The sequence below is a fragment of the Otolemur garnettii genome, unplaced genomic scaffold (genome assembly GCF_000181295.1).
Source record: "Otolemur garnettii isolate 467f Iridium unplaced genomic scaffold, OtoGar3 scaffold00005, whole genome shotgun sequence".
NCBI lineage: Eukaryota > Metazoa > Chordata > Mammalia > Primates > Galagidae > Otolemur > Otolemur garnettii.
Window position 1 is genome coordinate 12,131,839 of NW_003852400.1, and position 19,137 is coordinate 12,150,975.

A 19,137-nucleotide genomic window follows, 5' to 3' on the forward strand; every position below is an offset into this window, starting at 1 on the left:
TCTCAAATGCTCTAGGTATGAGACAGAACTCATCTAATATTGGGAAGTTCTTTTCTGCCCCCAGTTACTCCCTCCGGGGATGTCAGCCTCACTGCTTGCTTCTCAAATGCTCTAGGTATGAGACAGAACTCATCTAATATTGGGAAGTTCTTTTCTTATTGAAAAGATCAAACCCCTGGAAATAGGAGAAAATAAGAGATGACTAAAATGTAAGGAAACAATATCTAACTGATTCCAAGTCACCTTTTAAAAATATTGGAGCTGTGTATCTTTGTGTGTCAACATCTACCTGGACTAGGCGGGTTTTTTCCTCTAAAATTATTAATTGCACATTGAATTTAATAAATATGGGACATATTGCTGGGCTAGTTTGCAAGACATCTACTCTCTGGGATAGGGGTGAATTGAATTGCTGTGCTCAACAGGGCCTAGAAAATGTCTTGTGATTTAGGGGCTACCATGAGTAATTAGAATGTAATATCACTGAAGTTAATGTTACTATGGTTAAATATATTTTTTCTTTTAATTGTTCTGCAGTTGAAGCTTTTTTGATCAAGAAATCCCTTTACTCTTAGGAAGAGACCTTTCACTCAATTTCGATAAATGAAGGAATCTCAATGTATATGTATAACAGTTTAACAGAAAAATCTGCTGGTTTTAGAAACAAACGGCACCGTGATCTGCCAGTATATTCTCTATCAATAGCCGTGTCTCTCAGGCCTACTTTTTAGATGTTGACATTTATGAGAACAGTTGACTTGTCTCTTGCCTAATGTAAGTTACTATAGAAATCTAAGAGAGAAGTGAGGCATTGCGTGCAATTACAAAGTTCTTTCATCCTTCCATATATTATTTAACACAGAAAAGAAGAACAATGCGACTTGTATAATAGGAAAGAGTTTCAATACAAATATAACATCAATAAGCACTTAAAAAATCACTCGGATTTATCTTCCTTCCAAGTAATGTAATCATTCTAGCTGATGCATAGAGATACTTTTTTGGTAATTTTTTTAATAGTCCAGGCTGAGCTGCTCAGTTTTTATTTTCTCTTTAATATATCCTCTACTTGTGACAAACTTTTCCAAGGGCCAGAAAAAATAAATGTGTTTAATAGTAATTTTTTTTTTTTTAAGAGACAGCGTCTCACTTTATCACCCTCAGTAGAGTGCTGTGGCATCACAGCTCACAGTAACCTCCAATTCCTGGGCTTAGGTGATTCTCTTGCCTCAGCCTCCTGAGTAGCTGGGATTACAGGTACCTGCCACAATGCCTGGCTATTTTTTTGTTGCAGTTTGGCCAGGGCCGGGTTTGAACCCACCACCCTTGGTATATGGAGCTAGCACCCTACGCACCTACTGAGTGACAGGTGCTGCCCAGTAAATGTTTTCTTATATTTAAAAATATTTTAGCTTATATTTCTTTATAGAAGAATTTAATATAAGATGACATTTGATTTAAGCAAGAATTTATACCAAGTTGTTTTTAGTTTAATAGTCTCTTAAACTAAATATTTCATGGTCTTCTAGAAACATTGACATTCAGGTACTTTCTCATTTGAATAAAATTAGAACTTCAGGTGGAGATTTTGATGCCTTAGCTTAGTGCCTTAGTTTGTTTGTTTTGGTAACTATACCAGATAATACTTCTAGGGCTCAATCTCCCCTTACATTGGCCCTTCCCCCCTCCCACCTTTGTCCAACAAAAAGGAAGAGAAACATCTTCTAGCTGGTAATCAATGAAGCTAAAAGTGTTATCACATTAACTATCAAGCATAGCCAGTTTACAGAGGTGCTATTTTATTTCATTGGTTTGAAGGTCTCTTATTTTATGTTTTGTTAGGTTCTGTTGGCATCAGGAATAATCACAAAATGTAAATATCCATGAAATAGGGATATTTTTGCTAACTCCTCTGGCAAAAACAGTTTCTACCATCAAGAAAATTTTAATTTAAGACCAGAATTTTCATTTAAAATGGCTTCATCCAAGCCCCCATATATTTGGGTGTTCAGATGTAATAACCTGTGAACATTTGTCTATTAATTTCTCATCATCTGACTCCTTATAAACAGATACCTAATAGTGATTAGGTATTTATTTATAAGTAATGTTTTCTTTGATAACTATAAAGTAAAGATTAGGAGATGTTCAATAAATATCCATCTCCTTTTCTGACTCTTTCCTGATTCAACTGCTTCTATAAATTAGGAACCATTAGAGATCTCAAAATGCGTTTCTACTTTATCCTTCCTCCTTTCACTCGAGAAAATTTATAAATAGAAACAGTATTTTGATTTTTTATCTTCTAATCTTATTAGATTCTTCACTTTTTTAGGATGTAAAACATACTATCAATTTTAATTTTTTATGTATAACTGATAGATAATAATTATACATATTAAGGGGTTACAGTGTGATATTTAATTCATGTAAACATTGTATAGGGACCAAATCAGGGTAGTTATCATATTTATTAGTTTAAATATCTATCATTTCTTTGTACTGAAAACACCAAAAACTTCCAGCTATTTTGAAATACACACTACATTGTTCTTTGTTATAGTCACTCTATTTGGATTATTTATTAAACAGCTCTATGTATAAATGGCAGCACACAGTAGCTGTAATCCAAATACTTTTTAGAGAGTGTAATATTGAACTCACCATTACCCAATATAAATCAAAAGCACAACCAGGGAAAATAGTGTAGATTTTAGATTTCTTGAACAATATAAAATCTTTTACATTCAGAGTTAGAGTAATCTAAAATTTCCCTCAGGATTAAACTAGCTGATCTGAGAGCATTTTACATGGAACAAGAATTATGTTAATCATGCTAGATAATTGATCTTACTAATTGTGTTTGTTAAGTCCTCTTGGCCTAAGTTACAGAAGCCTGTTTGTGAAACTCTATGTGTGATTCACTGTATTTATATGACAAGACTGCTGAGTAGACTGTTCACTGCATCTGCAGTATTCTCTCTATGTTGACCTTTGGTGAATTTTTTTTTTTTTTTTAGTCTTAGGTTTTAGAAATTATTGAGATTCTGTTGAACAACTGATTCTTTTTTTAATGTTTAATCCACTATGTGATCATGAGGTAAGACTAACCTCTTCTAGCCACCTCATCTCTGATAAACCAAATAAAAACACACTGGGGGAAAGACTCCCTATTCAATAACTGGTGCTGGGAGAACAGGGTAATCACATGTAAAAGACTGAAACTGGACCCGTACCTTTCTCCACTCACTAAAATTGATTCAGGATGGATAAAAGATCTAAATTTAAGGCACTAGAAAATAAAAAATCCTCAAAGTATGAGGGAAAACACTTGAAAGTATCGGCCTGGGGAAAGACTTTATGAAGAAGTCTCCAGTGTCAATTGTAACAACAACAACAAAAATAAACAAATGGGACTTAATTAAACTGAAAAGCTTCTCTACAGCTAAGGAGATAACAACCAAAGCAAGGAGACAGCCATCAAAATGGGGAAAGATATTTGCATATTATGAATTGGGCAGACACTTGATAACTAGGATCTACAGAGAACTCAAATCTGTCAACATAAAAAGAGCCAATAGTCCCTTACATCAATGGGCAAGTGAGATGAACAGACCTTCTCCAAAGAAGACAGACAAATGGCTAACAAACATATGAAAATATGCTCATTATCCCTCATTATCAGGAAATGCAAATCAAAACCACCCTAAGATATCAACAACCCCCTGCCAGAATGGCCCACATCATAAAATCTCAAAGCTGCAGATGCTGATGTGGATGTGGAGATAAAGGAATGCTTTTACACTGCTGGTGGGACTGCAAACTAATACAACCTTTTTGGAAGGAAGTATGGAGAACCCTCAAAGAACCCAAACTAGACCTCCCATTGTAATCCCATTATTGGATATCTACCCAGAAGAAGAAAAAAAATCATTATATCATAGGACATTTGCAGTAGACTGTTTATTGTAACTCAATTTATAATTGCCAAATTGTGGAAACAACCTACGTGCCCACCAACCCAGGAATGGATTAACAAGCTGTGATATAGGTATACCATGGAATACTATTCAGCCATTTAAAAAGATGGAGACTTTATATCTTTTGTATTAACCTGGATGGAGATGAAACACATTCTTCTTGGTAAAGTATCACAAGGATGGAGAAACAAGAATATAATATACTCAATTCTGATATGAGAACAATTGATGCTAGTACATGGCAGGGGGTGGGGGAATTGGGGAGCAGAAAGAGGGAAGGGGTGGGGGTTTATGGTGAGTGACACACCTCTTGTGGGTGGGACACAACTATAAGAAAGAATTTACCTAACAAATGTCAGCAGTATAACTAGGTTCTTTATATCCTCAATGATTCTCCAACAATGAAAAAAAATTAAATATGTGATCATAATTCTGTTCTATATAGAAGGACAAAAAGCTACTAGATAGTTATATAAGTAAAACATAGATTTTTTTTGACAAAAAATGTCCTTATTACATGCCTGCTCTTCTCTGTCAGTACATTTTGTCTACGTGACATTGCTATTACCTGTGTTTTTGTTTTTTTTTACATAGACAATTGCAAATTGTCATAAATATACAGGTCATTTAGCAATTTTAGACAATGTAAATTTTTATAACTCTTAAAAAGATATTTTCTGTTTTTCATAGAACAATCTGTAGGAAAGTATTAGTACATCTGGGCACAGTAAGAGTCATAAATGTAAGATAACATTATTGTTATAGTTTCAACTATTAAATAAAACTTAAAATAATTTATTTTAAACAACAAAATATGAACTCTTCTCCCTAACATCCTACTTTACTATCATCACAAAAATATTTCGTCTTTTATACTTCCTAAAATCTTTTATCTTCTTACTTATGACAGAGACATTTAGTTTTATTTGTTATAATTATTATTAATCTAGTTATTTTCACCCCATACTGTGTTCCATAATCCTGGCAGAAAAAGAATTATAAATTCTTAGCTGACATTTGCTTAATAGTAACTACACTGACTTTAAAAATCTGAAAATGCATATGACTTTGACATCCTCAAGACATAAACATCATAATCACATAAAAGAAGTAATTAAATAGAAAAGAACATAGGGTCCGGGGGCAGTGGCTCACGTCTGTAATCCCAGTGCTCTGGGAGGCCAAGGCAGGTGGATTGCTGAGCTCACAGGTTTGAGACCAGGCTGTGTCAGAGTGAGACCCGGTTTCTAAAAATAGCTGGGCATTGTGGTGGGCACCTATAGTCCCAGCTACTTGGGAGTCTGAGGCAAGAGGATCACTTGTGCCCAAGAGTTTGCTGTGAGCCATGAAGCCCCAGCATTCTACCAAAGGCAACAAAGTGAGACTCTGTCTCAAAATAAGAATGTAGAATTTAGAACCCTTGAACTGCTGATATATATAAGCATTTAGAATTCTTCATATTTTTTAAGTTTAATAATAATAGTTGATTTGAGATATAGTTGAAGCAGATGATTACTACTGAAGCATATCAAAAATCAAAAAATTTCAAATATATAATTAGAAGACAAAGAAATTTGAGATTCATATGAACACATTTTCTCACATGTCCACAGAGACCTATACCAGAAAAGGATGTCCAGGTCATAAATAATTTTATAGATTTCCAGAAAGAAAACAGTCTCACTTAAAATTATATTTAAACACATTTCACAGGAAAAAAAGCAACTATTTTGCATATAAACTTTCATCATAAAAATTACCAGTAGACAGAATGGGTATCCTTGATAATTTGGCATAATAAATTCTCATGGGTTCAACTATCTGTATGGTTAGAATAATTGAGAGAAACAAAACATTAAATTATTTTAAAAGCACAACAGTGTATTTGGATAACACAATGTTACAATATGTTGCAGCTGTTAATGACCAGAAATAATGTTTCTGAGGAAGCAATCATCAATTAATCATTTCCTCTTTTTTGTGGGATAATTTATGGAAATGAAATGAGGCTAATAAACTAGAAAGAATGGGAGGGAAAAAAAGTTAAATAAATTGCTTCCTTTTGTAATAACAAAAAAAAGTCACAATATCCATCATTTGGCCAAAAATATCATGTTGCTAAAGGCCTTATTTAGCATTTGATTCTCTTCCAATATATCAGAAACAGAAGGCATCGCATTTCAGCTTTTCTTTTATTTCGGTCTCCATTTTAACCCCATAAATGTCTCCTAAGATTGAAATGTTAATAATGCAACAATCTTGGAAAATTTGATGTCATAGAGAAAAGACAGAGATGGATGAGGCAGTAACCATATGCTAATTCAACTCTGATTTGTTATCAAGTTTCATATTCTTTTTCATTATTAAAAATTGAATGTTACGAATAAAAATATTCAAGTAAACATTGAGGAGAGGGGAGGATGCAAATTATTTTAAATATTTAGGTTATTTAACATATATTGGTAATTGCTGGGCTGGATAAAGAGACATCAAATTTCATTTTTCATTACATTGTCATTTTAATATTTTTCTCAGTAGTAGTCAGTGTGGATGGTCAAGCAAAGGAAGAAAGGAAATGCTTCCTATGAACTCTTGGTGACACAGGAAATTATAGCAATTTGTAACTTAAGTCTAAAAAGCATTACTTAGGTTTTCCTTACTGGATTCTAGATGATTTTCTGCAGAAATACAACGGATTATCTGTCAATAGAATAGGCTTCAATTTGACTTCAAGTGGATTAAAAAACATCTCTTTCAGTAGCAGTAGCTGAAACAGCATGTTATGGCTGATCACTATCTCACAGGAAGACAAAATATTTAAAATTTTAAAGAATGAAAATAAAATAGCATTCATTCTTAACATTCATGTATTTTTTATACCTGAGTATTAAGATGGCTGGCAACAGATTTAATAGTCTCATACATTGTAGTGTCTGAAAATACAGTTTATTTTAAAGTATGTAGTGGAAACCATGTCTGTTTATTTATCATGGTAATGCCTCATCTACTGTTGTTGCTTATTTTGGGTTTGCCTGCCTGCCTGCCTGCCTGCATGCATCAAGAAATAACTGTGTGCATGTGTATAAAGCACCTGCATGTGTACTTAACACATCGAGTAGAAATATGACCAATAAATACAAAATTTAGTGACTGTTACTAGCCATGTATAAAAAACACGAGACCTTACAGAACATTAAAACATGTCATTAATCAACTTATTGAAATCAGTTTAAAACGTTGTTTTATGTCCTAAATTAAGATCTATCTTTGGTACTGGAAAGTAATTATCAGGACATGGCATTTAGAATTTTATAAGCCAAGTAGTTTCTAGTCTTTCTTGAATCCAGATTCTTATGAGTTTATGTTTAAAATTTGCTACATAGGTAGATGGATTAACAGACAAGGTCAGGATATTTTAACTTTATAGTTCACTGGTAATAATTTTATTAGGAAAAGCCACCAGTATCTTATTTTGGGGGTTAATTAACTTAAAATACAATAATGATGTGTTATGATATTAAATATGAAGCAATTTCAATAGTTATGTTTAACATTTACTTAATCTTGAGATGTCATATGCTAAAAACTTTTTAGTAGAGGGGAGACTGAAATTCATTTACTTAAAAAGGAGTAACAGTATGAAGAAATCTATTATAATGTATATTTAAGTCTATATTGAACATCTGGTATGTTTTATTTTCATGATTTTATGGCAAATGCATTACCAATGAAAGCACAAATAATCTATATGCCAGAGCAAAATTACCATAGAAATGTTTATTTTAAACATTGACTTTAATGTTTTTTTAACTTTTCCTCAAGAGATATGATGGGATATGAAATATACCCATTTGCTGAAGCAGAAACCTTCCCTAAAAACAAAAATACCATTGCATTTTAATGATATGTGAATTTAAAAGTATGATGCATCCTTTACAGCTCTCTTTTTACAATAGCTAAATTGTAGGGGCACGAACAGGTGATATCTGCTGACATGCATTCAAGGCTTTAATCAGGAATAAAGGTAGCATAAAATATTTCAAACTTCTTATTTGTGTTATTTGTTCTTATGTTTTGCACACATTAACAATTAAGTTTGTAAACTGATTACCGTGTGCTTATACTGTGTACAAACCGCTCTGTAAGGTTTTAGAACCTTTGTACATCAGCCTCACACAGTTGTGTGTGTGTTGACGTGAGGCGGTGTCTTGCTGAGTGGTACTCATTATTGCGCGTTTTTGTGTGCCATTAAGAGAATGTCAGAGCTTGAATTAGAGCAATGAACAAACAAACATTCATAAACTTCTTGTTAAACTTGGTGAGACTGAAAGTGAAATTAGGGCCATGTTAGTCCAAGTTTATGGGCATAATGCTGTGAAGAAAATGGCAGCATACAAATGGCTTGAATGTTTCTCGAAGGGGAAAGAAAGCGCCACTGATGAGAAGTCAGGGCGGCCAGTAATGAGCAGAACTGACAAAAAAAAATTGCAAAAATTAATCAAATTGTGCTCAAAATCATCAGCTAACTGGGAGAAAAATAGAAGAGCAAATAAACATTGATAGAGAAGAAAGGAACATCTTACTGAAAATCTTGGCCAACACCTCAGTGGATTTTGCATCACGACAATGAGCCAGCTCACACAGCACTGGCTGTGAGGGAGATTTTGCCAGTAAACATGTAACTGTACTGGAAAATCCTCCCCACTCACCTGCTCTGGCCCCCCAATGACTTTTTTCTTTACGTTAAGATAAAGGAAACATTGAAAGGAAGATATTTTGATGACATACAGAATGTGAAGGGTAATATAATGAGAGCTCTGGTGACCATTCCAGAAAAAGTTCCAATATTACTTTGACGGGTGGACTAGATGCTGGTATTGGAACACAGCTTCCCAAGAGGGGGACTTAGAAGGTGGCCATGGTGATATTCACCAGTGAGGTATGGAGCTTTTTCTAGGATGAGTTCAGGAACTTAATTTTCAGACCTATAAATAATGAATAATGGAATTGTTTGCCCAAGGTAATACCAAAAGGCAAATATTGTAATGACTAATGTAGTCCACTGGCAGTAGTTTCAAAAAAGCATAAAAAATCATAGATGATTTGATTCTGTCATGATTTGATTCTGGAATGCATGCGTCTTTTCATTTTAATATCTCTGGTATCAGTGTGTGTTTTACAATTGCTCTAAATTGGAGTCGAAGTTCCTTTCTTTCAGAAAGAATTCTTTCTTCTTCTCGTCTAACCTGATACCTCTTTTAAAGTCTCTGTAAGTGGTTTTGGGGCCACCCTCTTTGTGTGAACTTAGAACGTAACCCTCCCTATGTGCCCCCCACGGGTAGTACTTATGAAGTTCATGTTCAAAGAGCATTTTCTTTCTTAGTGCTTTTCCACCACCCATGATTATGGTTGAAACAGGCAATGTTCCTTGCTAGCTTCATCTGAAAACAGTTTCTTTTAAACTACTCCTGCGTGATTTTGTGTCCCAGTTTGATGCTGAGATCAGCTCTTAGGTGGCCTATCTTGGGCAGTTTATCTTTCTTCACAGTACATGAAACCGTGGTACATTTATATTCGGTGCCTCGTTAGACTTGATGAAATTTGGTAATTTATTAAACGTAGGGTTTTTTAAGGCTGACGTCATGCTCATCTATCACGGAGCTGAATGCTCAGATGCACAGGATATAATGGCACGGCTACAAAATACTGAATTTATAGCTCTAGAGACCACAAGCATGGCACTGCCAAAGATATTTTATAAAATTTTGGAATGATTTTGATGCCAGCCCAGACATAAATTGAGATGGGCTAGTTGTGGAGATAATTAAGAAGATTTAATTCTATGGACATTTTACTGTGTGGCGCTAGAAAGGAAATGTGTGGAGACAGAGTAGCCAAAAATACTTTCAGGAAGTGAAATTCAAGGTGCATTAAACTGGAAGATAGGACATAAAACATTTCAAGGGCCCAGAAATTTAAGATGATGTTATTATACTTTTAAAAATACTGGTATTACAGTGTAGCTTTTTCCTTTCTGGGCACATAAATCATATTACGGCTCGTTCTTGTTTAGTAAAAGAGGGGAAATGGGAGATGCTTTAGGGGTAAATTGACTTGGCCATTTTCTGGAATGGAAAGTCAGACGAGATCCAGTTTTGTGCACAGCAATGATTTTCGTGAAGGGGACAGATTGGACACACCTTGAGATTTTTCTTCAGCATCCTGTATGAGGTGTGAGTGGGAAGAAAAGATCTGGCGGTACGTATGTATGTAGGGTTTGTTCCTAAAAGCTGTCTAGGTCAACACCCACCAGTGACAACGGAGAGAGTGTTGAGATCAAGGGGATGTGGACACGGGCTTTTCTGTTTCCCCTGGACCACTTTGGCTGCTTTATATGAAAGGGAGCAGAGTGCTGAGTGAGTGTTAAAGGTTTCAACTCAAGCGAAATTTCTCTCACCTTAATTCTGAAATATTTTACATATAGTTTGTCTATTAAAACCTCCAGATATGTAAAATACAGAGTGTTACAGAATATTTAGCGTTACAGCTGGAACTGATCATCCTAAAGTGTGGAACTTGGCTTCATGTGGCCCAGCAGTTTTCTGTGAAAACATCTCCTATCTTTCTATGTTTCCATGAGCACGTCTATTTTATCCACTGTGAGAAGCGATATTAGCAAGACAACATACATGATTTCATAGGGCTGGGCTCTGGATTCTTGCCCATTTTACTTTCAGATTCTTACATCAACTATTGCAAAATAATTACTGATTCCTAATAGTAAGACTCAGCCTCACCACGTGGGAATGCCTGACTTAGTTTCCAAACATTTGACAATCACTATTATCCATGGTGTATATGTTTTATGTCTGGTCAATTAGAAGCACAAGCATATAAGGAATAAAGAAGCCTTCAAAAAAAAAAAAAAAGGTATGTTTTACTGCTGTAGAATCTCTTGGGCTATTTTATCCTTTCCTTCTGTATATCACAAATGTCTGCTTAGAGTCATTTACCCTCCCTCCCCCCAAAAAAGACCAGTATCATTGAACCACAGTCATTCCCTTTTCTTCCTACAGAATGCATTCTGATTGGAAGACCAGGAGAAAAAAGTCATTTATTATCACCTGATATGCTCCATTTTTATAGGGTTTGTCCATCTTAATTTCATCAAAAAAAAATTTAGAATTCGAAATACTTTCCAAAGCCCATTCATAAAATGGCCAATGATATTTATTTATCTACATTTATGGTTTAGAAAAAAAATTCCTTTGTTCAGTTTTTCGGTTTGTGTGTGTACTCTCATAACTAGCAAAAATATCATTTTGAAATACTATAGTAACTGAATGAATAAAAGGAGTAGTTTGCCAAACAAATGGGCATCAGTAAGATTATTTTTATTACATATTATCCCTAGCCATTTTCAAAATATATTTTAGTGCCATAAGCTGGCACACAATAAATATTTCTTAGTTAATTGATTGGTTAAAAATTATGTTTCTTAAGAGAGATTTTATTTTTTAATATGATAGTGTTAACAATGTGTAACAAAGAAAATTTAAAAAAAATTACTAGATGCTATTTAGTTAAAATCTCTATTGAAAAATAAGTACCAACATTATAATTGAAATTTTTAGATCATTCGTTCAAGAAATATTTATTGAATATCTACAATATTCATAATATTGTACCTATTATAAATCTAGAGATATAACAACGAACAACACAAAAGGTTCATTTTGGTATCAAGACTAAAGTCTAATTGGAAAAGAGTTCTGGTTATATTCTCTTGATTCTTTTACTTCCAATAATTAACATTTACTCTCCATGTACAAGCAAATAGATTTTTTAATATAATGGGTTTCTCCTTCTTAATATTTCCTTGCAGGAGTGATGTTGATCATAATTCAACATTGTTACATGGAGTAGATTAATGGAAGACTGGCTTATATTTCATTTTCCAATTGAAGTGTGCCATTTGAAAAATGTAAGGAAGGGCTATCAATAAACGCACAATGCCCGTGAAGGGACAGTCACACGTTTACTCCAATTTAGTGGTCTCTTTCTTATTTATACTGAGGATATTAATACATAGGAACCTCCTGGGTGAGAAAATTCTGCAAGCAAAGTGAGCCCAAAACATTGGCTCTGATCATGGTTACGTGTCTCTTTTATTGGCATTCCTGGTCAACCTTGAGAATACTCATGACTCGAATACCAAATTATGCTAAAGGAGATCTGAATTTCAGAAAAGTAATTAGGATTTGGAATGTATGCTGGGGTGCTATTTGTGGCAGCGTTTTCTTAACATTCATGAAACGTGAATATTGTACATAATGAATTTGTAAATCAAAAAGTTAATTGATAAAAATAAGACTGCCTTTAGAATTATTGTGAGAATCATGAACAAAGTCAATAGGATGATTACATTCAGTTGCAATGTTCACTTTGTACATCTGAGTTATTGTTTTTACTATGAATTGTCATTAGCAGTGTTGTCATTGACAAGTTTCTCCAGCAGAGGGAAGCAGAACCTCGTTATTATTTCTGTAAGTGGTTGATGTGGAAACCGTGAGATAGCACTACAATTGTACCGAATCTTAACTGAATATATTTGGTTGGTATTTCATCATCAATAAGCAACTTTGACATTGACTAGGCCTTGTCACCCTTAGGAAGCATAAAATAGAATTTGGTCTAAAATGCCCAGTTCAAAGGATAATCCTAAGTGTAAAGACATGTGTGTTATCTTCCTCTTGATTAGGATACACAAAAATAATTTATTAGGTTTATGTCAACAAGTAAATGAGTAATTTGTCTGGATTATTTTAAGACTATATTTTATTTAACATATTTTAATGAACACGTTTGTTGCTTACTTTTCATAGGCTGCTAATATATGCCAGAGTATGTACTTAAATCTGTCTTCTTTTTGCTAATATGACAACAGTGAGTTTTAAATCGAATAAGCGTCTAATATCTTGAATTTTTATCATGTACTAAAACATGATTCAGATATTTTGGTTCTTTAACACTTTTTTTTACAAGATTTTACTTCTCTTTAGCTGAATTTCTTTATGTTCCGGGAATGATGTGCAGACTGCATGCACGTATGTCCTCGTAGATATGCTTTATCAGTTATGATGTTTTCCTGTTCTAAGCAGTCGGAAAGATGAAAATGTGACTCACCATGGTGTTGTAAGTCTGAACAGTGAGTCAATGGGTCTCCATTTCTTATATCTTGGCGTCTTGTGCGTCTGAAAAAAGTTACATTTAGAAGCTATTAATGTATTCTTATTTTCCCTCTTTGAAATTTGTCATAAGAATGAAAAGCAATCAATCAAAAATATGTATATTTAAAGACTCTAGAAACTTATAGGAAGAGATACATCTGCATCCAAGCAAAGATATTTAAAAGAATTTCTTTATCCCTGTCAGAGTCGTTTCCAAGAAATAGGAAACAATTATCTAAATGTACAAACAATATGTTAAAAGTCTAAAATATAGATAACAGAGAATTCATAGCTTTTTACTACTAGATGTCAACCAATAACATCTAAAAATTCCAGGCGTAGGCCAGCCAGGTGGCTCATGCCTATAATCCTAGCATTCTGGGAGGCCAAGGAGGGGAAAGTGGTTTGCTTGCGCTCAGGAGTTCAATACTAGCCTGAGCAAGAGCCAGATCCCCATCTTTAAAAATTGCTGGATATGGGCAGTGCCTATGGCTCAAAGGAGTAGGGTGCTGGCCCCATATACTGGAGATGGCAGGTTCAAACATGGCCCCAGCCAAAAACTGCAAAAAAAAAAAAAAAACAAAAAAACAAATGCTGGGCATTTTGGCAGGTGCCTGTAGTCCCAGTAACTTGGGAGTCTGAGACAAGAAGATCACTTGAGCCCAAGAGTTTGATGTTGCTGTGAACTATGACTCCAGAATACTCCATCGAGGGTGACAAAGTAAGATTCTGTTTCAAAAAACTAAACTAAAATAAAAAGAAAATCTCTGGCTTAAATTCTGTGGAAAGAGCTACAATTTAAGACAGTAACTTCTTCAATAAAAGAAATTAAACTTTTCTGATTATTAAAAAAGGCGTGAACTTGAAAATTAATACTCACACGAATATTCTTTCTCTTAGTGCTCGCGCCTTGTTCTTTAAACAGCTTTTTGTAAAATTTGATAATATTGACTAGTAGTTCTATTTTTAAATTAGTTTTTAAATTTCTTTTTTTGGTTGCTATTATCAACCATTTTTTTAGAAACCTTTTTTTGATCATACGGCTGTGATTGCAAACCAATGTCCCTGTGTAGTGAATAAAAGGAGGAAAGCAACAACAGATGTTGGACTTAACACCAGGCTTCTTTCTGTCAGAGGAAGGTGAGAGAGAAGAAATGGACTTCTATCACAGAGAAAAGCCAAATTTGCATATAAAAGTGAAAGTTCATTTCATCTCCCTTCTATTCTCGAATCATAGTTAGCTGCAGTCCAGTCCAGGCATTCTTCCTCTGTACTGTGTTACGGATGGGCTGGGAAGGCAGAGAGGGGGTCCAGCCACTGCGGGGTGGAGAAGCTCAAAATGGAGATTGGCCGTGTATAACAGGCTGGAAGAGACTGAGGGGCACTCGCCCAACTGTTTCCACAGCTATTTTATGGGTATTGTCTTACTGTAAAATTAGTTACTATCCCAAAAAGAGCTCTCACCAAGACTATTGAGAATTGCAAATATGGAATTTGTTACTGTATTCATAAATTTAGAAGTCTAAAGTATTTATAGATTTCTATTTGTAGAATTAGGGAGACTATCAAACAGATGTGGCACATTTCAAAATTGAGCCAACAAGAGAACTTGTGAAACATGAACCACAAAGCATTTGGGAAGGCATTTTTCACTGCCATTTAAGCTTTTGAAAAATGCCATCAGAGAGAATATATAAATCATGAAGTCTCTGAACATCCTTTTCAAAGATGGAGTGTCAGACTCATGAAATTGGATTAAGTAAAATCTGTAAGGCATAACTAAATGTGTTGATAAATTCTTTCGATCTTGAGTTACAGGTATGCAGTAAACATTCTTCAAATATATAATATACAGATTTTAAATTAATACATATGTGGTTATGATTTTTAATTTCTTTCCTTATTAAGAATGGATTATTACTAACTTAGGCAGAATTATACACTTACACATGGAACAGAAATAATACTCATTTCCACTTCCAGCATGAATTCCACATTTTTCAGCATCCTAAAAGCTCTGTAGAACTAAATGTTTAGTTTAGAAGCATACATTTTTAATCATAAATAATTTAATTTTATTGCTGTAAAGTTTGCATATTATTTATTAAATGACTCACAGTTTCTTTAATCAACAGATATTATCTCCACACTAATTTTTATTTTAAATTTACCACAAAATTAAGGGGTATGTGAAAGTCATCCCAATACATTAGTTATCTTAATTTTGAATGTTGATAGCTTAAGAAAATTACGAGTGTTTCTTGCAGGAGTTACATTCACTATTTTTTTTCTTTTTTATTTTTTTATTAAATCACAGCTGTGTATATTATTACAGTCATGGGGTATAGTGTGTTGTTTTTTATATACAATTTGAAATATTGTCATCAAACTGGTTAACATAGCCTTCATGGCATTTTCTTAGTTATTGTGTTAAGACATTTATATTCTACATTTAGAAAGATTCACATGTACCCTTGTAAGATGCACCATAGGTGTGATCGCACCAATCTACCCCTCCTCCCCCATCTCCTCCCCTCCCTCTCCTCTTTCCCCATATTTTTGGGCTATACATTCACTATTAACAGGATACTGTGTTTTAATCCATCTGCAATGATCATATGATAGACTCAAGCTGTAGATGATTTTACACTCAGTCACTGTTATCTAAAGAGTGTAATGAAATAATTTAAATAGACACTAGGGCCATTACTTTCTCCTAATATTTTTTCCAAACATTAAAAATTACCCAAATGTGGAGGAGCATACCTTACTCGCTGTGAAACACCCATATTCATAGCTTCTTTAAAACATTAGCAATACTAACAAGACAAATTATATTACTCTTAAAGGGCAACACTTCGATAAGGCCAGTTTCTATTTTATAGTTCCACTTATGCACATGTCATTAATCGTAAGGCCCATGAGATACTGTATATTACTTTCTTCTATCATTGCTCATTTCCTAAACTCTGATAAATATTACAAAAGAAAGGTAGCCATCTCAATATATCCTCTGCCACTTATGATAAAACTATTTTGTGAAATGAAGTGTTTTTATCTTTTAAAGCCAAATAAACCACTGTGTAGGATAGCTGAATCTCCTGAAAATAACACTATTAAATGATCCAATGTATGTTTCAAGTATATTTAATCTCAAAATCAATCACTTTCAGTTATGTTTCATATTAAACGGATTGCTTTACCCAATTTCTGAGGCATATCTTAGCAACTTCTATTCAAACCTGTTCAAAAGGTACATCTCGGTAATATCAAAAGTACCGTTAGCTATCTGAGTAATGCACGTGTATAGAAAGATGGCTATTTTATTACATGGTTTTATATTTCAGGTTCAAACACTGCAACTATGATAACAGAGTGGCATTTAAATTTACTTGGAATGTAAAGACATACTTTGGGATGTTAATGGACATTACATATATCACATACAAAAATATGATATTTTTAAAACTAGAAATAAATTCTTCCTGTCTTTTTATAATTGAGTCCCTGTAAAGTCCCTAAAACCCCAAGGAAAATAAATTCCTTTCTTTGAGAATTTTCTATTCATCTAGGGTTATAAATTGCCTTATTGAAATTTAAAACCAGGATAGAATATTGCTGATAAAAATAGAGCATTTTTGGACAATGGAGCACTTCAATCAAAGTTATAAGGCTCAGTCTAGATTCTGTTCATGACTTTCTCTGTGACGTTAGCTTTGGTAAAATGAAGTTGCAAAGGAGCATAATTTCCAAGTGTAAACAAAAAGGATATGATTATGTTATCTTTAATTTCTTTCAGTAATTTAGTAAGATAATCTATTACATTCGGTCTTTCCTCTTACATACGGTCTAACAAGGTTGTGAATTTATCCTAGGAAAAGTGCTATGTACCTCATTGCTGAATATCACGATAGTCACCTTCAGAGTTCTCCTGCGGGAAGCTACACACGGACGCAAGTGCCTAGTCCACCTTTTCAAAGCAATTTTGGAACTCTTTCTCTAGAAGGACCATCTGGGCTCAGAAATAAGCAACAATAATGCATGCCACCCAGCAAGACACTGCCGTGACTCCCCACACGGAAGCACAGCTGGGGGACACTGAAATAACAGGTCTGAAACCTTACCGAGTTCTTTCTACAGAACTGCCACTGTAAACACACGGTGATGAGTTGGCAAATTTAATTGTCAGGCTTCGTATGAAGACAGCTCTAATGGTCATTCCAGAAAGAGTTCCAAAATTGCCTGAAGGGTGGACTAGGCCCCAATATCAGGGCATAGCTTCCCCAGGGGAAGACTTCCAAGGTGATTGTCGTGATGCTCAGCAGTGAGGCCTATACCACTTTGTCTCGGATGAGTTTGTGAACTTGATGGTCAGACTTTTACATTTTTCTAATTGTTTTACTGTTTTTTTTTGGAAGGAAAGAAATACAATCCTCACTTCCTGCTCCCAAACCTTTTTCTTATTCATTACTAAAAGGTGATGTACTTATTTGAAGAGAGGGGTTCCAAAAGTGGAATCAGGTAAGGTTAATAAGACATTTTCTTTATTTTTAAGACTTTTCCTACCTCTTTGCAGTGGGAAAATAGCGAGAGCATGAAGAGCCGTCCCAAGCACAGTAAGGGTCTCTGGCAAGGCAGCACTCGGCACAGGCTTTCCCGTAAACGTCACATCGATGCAAAGGCAGCTGAACAACCCCCGAAGTCGAACCAATGTAGAGCTGTTGCTGTGGACAAAGTTTACTCTCATGAGATGAACTAGCCTGTTCTTGCAAATCTTCTTTTTTTGAGTAAAAGAAAGTTTCATTATGTATAAATTATCAGAGAGAAAGTATATTTATGGGTTTAAAAATACACATTCTTAAGAGTTTCTTTAGAGGCCTGGTAGATAAAATGACAGTTTAAAATGGAGCTAGAGCCAGTTCTAAACGTTAGACTGAAACAGGTGTCTGCTGTGAAGAATAAAATTCAGGCACGAGAAAGACAGTAATACACCAAGAACAAACCTTTCATTTTTGTTCTTACTTTTAGGATGTTTCCTTTTTCACTCCTACTGTTGATAATATTGATTCACAAAACAGTCTTCATCGTCATGCGTTCCAGATGGCTTGAGTTGGGAAGTATATGCTTATGACTCTCGGGTCACATTGGGGGTATGAACCTTGCCTATGATGGGGTATGAACCTTCTAAAAGATGGCAAAGTTTTGGTGTTTGCATTTGAAAAATGTTTTGGCTCAACACCAAGGACTGCCTTGCTCTTGTAATACCTTTATGAAGATGATTTTAAACAAAACCATGAGATTATTTCTCTTTTGAAAGATTATCAAAAAGAGGAACCAAATCACACTGGTGCAATCTATAAACCATGATGAAATGTTGTAGAAAAACATTGGACTGGGCATCATGAGGCCTGAATTCTAAGTTTTGCCATATAGTTTGGATGCACTAATTTGCCATATAATTGAGAGCCATTCATATGATTTTTCTAATAATTAACTTCCTTATCCATAAAATAAGCATGTTTAACAGATCTTTACAGTACACATTCAGATAAAATATACTACAGTGCCATTATCCTCCATGAAACTGGTGTTACTAAATTAGAATGTGGGAGATTAAAAAAAGTTTACTGAGGGCCCAGTGGGATGGCTCACACCTATAATCCTATTGCTCCATGAGGCCAAGGAGGGTGGATTGCTTGAGCTTAGGAGTTCAAGACCAGCCTGAGCAAGAGTGAGACCCTGTCTCCACTAAAAATAGAAAAACTAGCCACGCATTGTGGTGGGCACCTGTGGTCCCAGCTACTTGAGAGGCTGAGGCAAGAGGATCACTTGAGCCCAAGAGGTTGAGGTTGGTGTGAGCTAAGATGCCATGGCACTCTACCCAGAGTGACAGAGTGAGATTATATTTTTAAAAATGTTACTGATTC

The 19,137-nt window shown here is 34.6% G+C and overlaps 1 protein-coding gene across 1 annotated transcript in view; it reads right to left on the bottom strand.

The window, feature by feature from the left end:
- Window positions 1-19,137, bottom strand: part of SEMA3A (semaphorin 3A) — a 213,821-nt gene that overhangs the window by 7,100 nt on the left and 187,584 nt on the right. The window contains exons 14-15 of the mRNA XM_003782631.2: window positions 17,777-17,934; window positions 13,167-13,234 (exon numbers count right to left, since the gene is read on the bottom strand). Coding sequence (XP_003782679.1) covers window positions 13,167-13,234; window positions 17,777-17,934 — 226 coding nt within the window. The remainder of the gene's footprint in view (window positions 1-13,166; window positions 13,235-17,776; window positions 17,935-19,137) is intronic.